Source organism: Euphorbia lathyris, chromosome 5, assembly GCF_963576675.1.
Source record: "Euphorbia lathyris chromosome 5, ddEupLath1.1, whole genome shotgun sequence".
Classification (NCBI taxonomy): Eukaryota; Viridiplantae; Streptophyta; class Magnoliopsida; order Malpighiales; family Euphorbiaceae; genus Euphorbia; species Euphorbia lathyris.
This window is the reverse complement of record NC_088914.1, coordinates 14,539,941-14,545,230: the sequence shown is the minus strand read 5'-3', so window position 1 is coordinate 14,545,230 and position 5,290 is coordinate 14,539,941. Positions and strand designations below refer to the sequence as shown.

General features: G+C 33.3%; 1 protein-coding gene across 1 annotated transcript; it reads left to right on the top strand.

Moving 5' to 3' along the window:
• Positions 1 to 1,674: 1,674 nt before the first annotated feature.
• Positions 1,675 to 4,564, top strand: LOC136229681 (probable polygalacturonase At3g15720). The gene is made up of 9 exons (XM_066018593.1): positions 1,675 to 1,830; positions 1,916 to 2,035; positions 2,268 to 2,402; positions 2,495 to 2,647; positions 2,839 to 2,862; positions 3,568 to 3,775; positions 3,857 to 3,938; positions 4,025 to 4,247; positions 4,331 to 4,564. The coding sequence occupies exons 1-9, from the start codon at positions 1,828 to 1,830 to the stop codon at positions 4,562 to 4,564; spliced, it is 1,182 nt and encodes a 393-aa protein (XP_065874665.1). The 5' UTR covers positions 1,675 to 1,827.
• The last annotated feature ends 726 nt before the right edge of the window (positions 4,565 to 5,290 follow it).

The following is a 5,290-nucleotide window of genomic DNA, read 5'->3' as shown; positions in this document are numbered from 1 at the left end:
TAATTTGTCCAAATTGATCATTTTATCCCTCTCCAACTCATCGAATGTCCTATTTACCCTCTTAACTCCATAAAAGTAGTATTTCTCACATTTTATGATCCTATTTACCCCCTTAACTCCATAAAAGTGGTATTTTTTACATTTTTATAGTGCAAAATTAATAGGACTTATTTAAATGGGTTTGAAAATATTTTTTTTAATATGAACTTTTTTATTTTGTTTTAATTTGATAATTATATTAATACTTCATGTGTTTATTACAATAATATTGTATTACAATAATTAGATAATCAAAATTTAACTAGCCAAAAAAGTTGAAAAGAGAAGGAATGAATAAAAGAAATAAATAACAAGAACATTAATATAAACAAGTTAAAGACATTATATGTAGGGATAATGTATCAAAATAGGCTTATGGTTTTCGGGGAAGTATCAATTTAGATTCCATGTATAAAATAGCATCAATGTAGGTTTAACGTTTAAAAAAGAGTATCAATTTATGCATCAATAATGGATTGTAAGGGGTGAGAAATATCACTTTTATGGAGTTAAGGGGGTAAATATGACATTCTATGAGTTAGAGGGGTAAATGGACAAGTCGATGAAGTGAAAAATACCACTTTTATAGAGTTAATGGAGTAAACAGGACATTCGATGAGTTGAGGGGGTAAAATGACCAATTTGGACAAGTTAAAGGGGTTGGGGGAGCATTAAGCCATTTTTTTTTAATTCTTACCTCAAATCAGTGGCGAATACATGATTATTCAGTTGGGAGGCCGACTTTACATGTGCGCTCGTAAAAGAAATTTTTTTGCTAAATCGAACTTGCTCAAATTTTTATTTTTATTTTTGTATATATGCATATTATAATTTGAATGGTCAAGAATTTTTTTAAGTATTAATGTAAAATGTCTCAAAATTAAGCTAAATTTCGTTTAATAATCCTAACATGTAAAAAAAATTTGGATTCAGGGAGGGCTGAACAGGTAAAAAAAATTAAAAAGTTTGATTATCAGGCACAAAAAAAAAATTAATAATTTAGATTTAAGGAGACATAATAGGCAAAAAAAAAAATAAAAAATTTGGATTTAGAGACCTAACAGGCCAAAAGAAATTATAAATTTGGATTTAACTAGGTCTAACAGGCAAAAAAAAATTAGAAATTTGGAGTTAGAAAACGACTAGTTCTGATACTAACTGATGTAGAAAGAGATTGAGAAAAAGAATAAGTAATGATTTTAACCTTAATTCACCAAAAACTAAACTAATTTTGAAGAGATTGTGAAAATCCTCAAATGTGTTAAAAACGCTAAAGTGTGTCAAAAAGAATTATAGAATTTTTTTATTACAAATAAAATTGGCTCTTACACATTAATATTAATTTATACTTCCTAAATTCGAGGAGTATAAATTAAAATAAAATCCACACTTAAAAAGCATAAAAGAACTAAAAAGACAGATTAAATAAGTCAAATTACATAAAATAAAAGAGTCCTTGTAAGCTACAGGTGGCAATTTCTGACACGAAAACAGAATTTGTATTAATATGTATTAATAGCACTGGATTTTGTGGTATCAGAATTTGAATTGGATATCATCATTTAAGGTAGGATGAGAAATCCCATATGACAACAAATTAACTAGAATACATATTTGATAGAAATAAGGATTTGGTTTCCATAAGAGAGGAAATAGTAGATATTACTGCAATATTTGGTGGTAGCTACTGTATCTAGACCATAAAAAAACTTGTTATAAATACATGTTCTTCTTCAACCTCAAATCATTAATTTGTTTGTTTTGGATATTCATAGTTAGCCTGTGAAAATGGTGACATTAATTTCCATCTCTCTTTCTTGAGTTACTTTGAAATGTTAATTTGAATTTGACCCCCTTTTCTTTTGGATCTTTGCAGATCAATCCTTACACAGTATTGTTACTATTGTGTGCGGTTGCATTTAGGGAGGTCGGAGCTGGAGTAATAGATGTAATCAATTTTGGGGCTGTTGGAGATGGAATAACAGACGATTCCCAAGTACGATACTTTACTTATCACCTATGTTGCACAGACACTTCTCTTTAGTAGCATTTTGTATCTGTGTCCATATCTGTTTGGTTTCTATTATCGTGCTACATAGCTTATCACAAGTGATGGATCCAGGATTCATTGACATGTACTGTTTGTGGCGCTATCTTGTGATTTATGACTCCGTCACTGCTTACCACTAATATTCAAAAATAGTAAAAGAAATTGATAATCTATGTAGGCGTTGATGAAGGCATGGTCAGCAGCATGTGGGTTGACGGGAGATGTTGTTTTAGTACTTCCATCTGCAAAGACATTTCTTTTGAAGCCACTCAGGTTTAATGGTCCATGCAAATCCTCTAATATTCGTTTTCTGGTAAATTTAATTAATTTCTTTTTTAATTGTGTATTTTTCAAATAATAAAATTGTAATTCATATATATATATATATATACTTTGAATATATAGGTTGATGGGAATATTGTAGCACCAAATAAAATATCAGATTGGACAACTCCTTATATGGGTAGCTGGATTGTGTTTATAAGTGTAAATGGACTAACTGTGGCTGGAAATGGACAAATTGATGGCCAAGGTTCCGAATGGTGGAAATGTGCTGTGGTAACCAACTCAATCTAACTTAATTATCTCCGTCTAAGTTTACCTAAATTTCTATTATATCTCGGGGCCAAGACTGTTCAGATATTGTCATGTCGGAATATATGTAGACGTGACAGTCTCGGGACTAATGTAGAACGTCTCTTAAGTTTAGTTTCTTCACCTAACTAATATATATGTATCTATATGTGCAGGCTAATCGGTGTGAGAGACCTGTGGTAAGTGTTACGTACACACTTTTTCACTATCTGTTGACTGTCTGGGACTACTAATTCCTGTCCCAATTAGTTGTCAGTCTTAACCCCAAGTTGCTTAGCTAGTTGTTTAGCTTCTGGGTGGGTGCACTGCTCATGCGCCTCGCCATCCTGAGCTTCTCTGGGCCTACTGTCCTGCTTGGCTCGCATGCGGACAGGTTGGCTCTGTCACAGACCCGTGAACTTCCACCATGCCAATTTTTCCCTTTTTAAATATTTTTCCTGCACTTTTCAAAAACCATAAATCCATAATGACTCCAAGGATCCATATACCAAATATGAACGTATTTGAAACCCTTATTCATTGTGGAAGGTGAGTTTTCAATGGAACAAAGCAATATCTTGCCTCATTGAGCTTCATGTTGGCATAAGACTCTCTCTTGATTCTGCAAGCCCCCGATGGACATTGTAGTTAGGGGCCTGTAGCCCGGCTGCATCGTGCTCAAACGCACATATGGTTGACCCAATGTCCACCGGTTTGTCCTGCAGTGTCCCATTGAACAGTAAAATGACCATTTTGCCTCTAAACCATTTCTCTTAGCATGTGAGCATTCTTGTTGGTACTCAGATGAATTTTGACAGGCCCTGACATATGGCAAATGCTTATTTCAAAAAGACTGTTTATTTCATGGAAATTATTCTTTTAATGTAATATTTTTTCTTATATAGGGGTTGAAATTTAGTAATTGCCAGAATCTCACGGTAGATGGATTGAGAGTAGTAAATAGTCCGTCGAGGTTTCTATCAGTATCAGACTGCCATAATGTAGTAATCTCAAGCCTTACAATTACTAATCCTGAAACAAGTCCTAATACTGATGGCATGGATATAACCCACTCCACTTATATTCAAGTCACCAACTGTACTATTTCAACAGGTATATATGTATAAGTATTTCATAAACAATTTAATTTCCTAATTATTATTTTCTCAAAGTCTACCTAATATAATAATACAGGTGATGATTGTATTGCAATTCTTTCTGGCTGTTCTTTTATCAACATTACTAGAGTTTCATGCATTCAAGGTCATGGTATAAGGTTCGTCCGCGTGACATGTTAGTTTATTAAATTTTGCTAAAGTAACATATTGATTTGATGATATGACACGGTGGGTGGAATGATAGTATCGGAAGCCTAGGACATAACGGAGATGAGGACACGGTGGAAGAAGTATATGTCAAGCATTGTAACTTTGGTTCCTCTTTAAATGGTGCTCATATTAAAGCCTGGCAAGGAGGAAGAGGGTACGTTAGAAAGGTGTCGTTTGAGGATATTACACTCTCAAATACTTCAAATCCCATCAATATTGACCAATTTTACTGCCCCAGGGGAGGCTGCCAGAATCAGGTATATACCATTTTGATCACATGGACCTTATTGTATATGTGTTTGTTAATTTACTGAGTTGAATTTTGGATGGTGTTTGGAAGACGAATGCAGTGAAAATAAGTGATGTATCGTTTAGTGGAATTCGAGGGACATCCTTCACGGAAACAACAGTAAATATAGCGTGCAGTGAGAGTGTAGGTTGCTCTAATATTTTAGTATCTAATATCGACATTACTTCTTCAGCTCCACAAAACCAGAAGGTTGCCTCTTATTGCTTGAATGCACATGGTTCATCTTCAAATGCAAATCCTCAAGTTCCATGTCTATTGCCTTAAATGTAAATTCAGATTGTAATTGTAACTTTTCTTTTAATGAAATATATAACACAGTTCAAACTAGATGAATCCACAGCAATTACTTTATTGATATTGATTGAAGAATTCTGAATCCAGAAACATTAAGGCAATATTAATTCAGTAAGAAATATATAAGAGATACTAACTGAATTGAGAAATGTTATCTCACTTGTACTCGAATTCATTCGCCTAATGTAGATACTAATTCAATTGAGAAATAAGAGATACTAACTGAATTGAGAAATGTTATCTCACTTGTACTCGAATTCGATTCGCCTAATGTAGATACTAATTCAATTGAGAAATAAGAGATATGGAGCCACCTCCAAGGCCAATTATACCAGAACCTGAATCATCAAAAGAACCACCATTTCGGGTTCCACAGCCGAAAGCAATTTGTGAGCGTCGAACTTGCCAAGTGGCTTCACAAGTTAAGATGATTTTGCCAAAGGACCTTGACTAAAGGAACTTCTTTGGATCATAGCTTTCGAACTTGTTGTTGATGTAATGGCAAAGGACCTTGACTAATTCTTGTGCATAATACATTTATTGACATATACATACTGCATGTGAAAGAAGGCCATAAATCTGCTTGTTCTAAAATCAATTTTTATTACATCATTTGTTAATCATAATAAAAAAAAAAAAATCAGTTTCAAGCAATTTTTCTTTTACTTGTACTTATTTATTAGAGCCTTCATTTGC

Coding starts and splice junctions, on each gene's coding strand:
- LOC136229681 (XM_066018593.1), top strand. Junction 3,776..3,856: donor CAACTGTACTATTTCAACAG/GTATATATGTAT, acceptor ATAATAATACAG/GTGATGATTGTATTGCAATT. Junction 4,248..4,330: donor GGGGAGGCTGCCAGAATCAG/GTATATACCATT, acceptor GGTGTTTGGAAG/ACGAATGCAGTGAAAATAAG.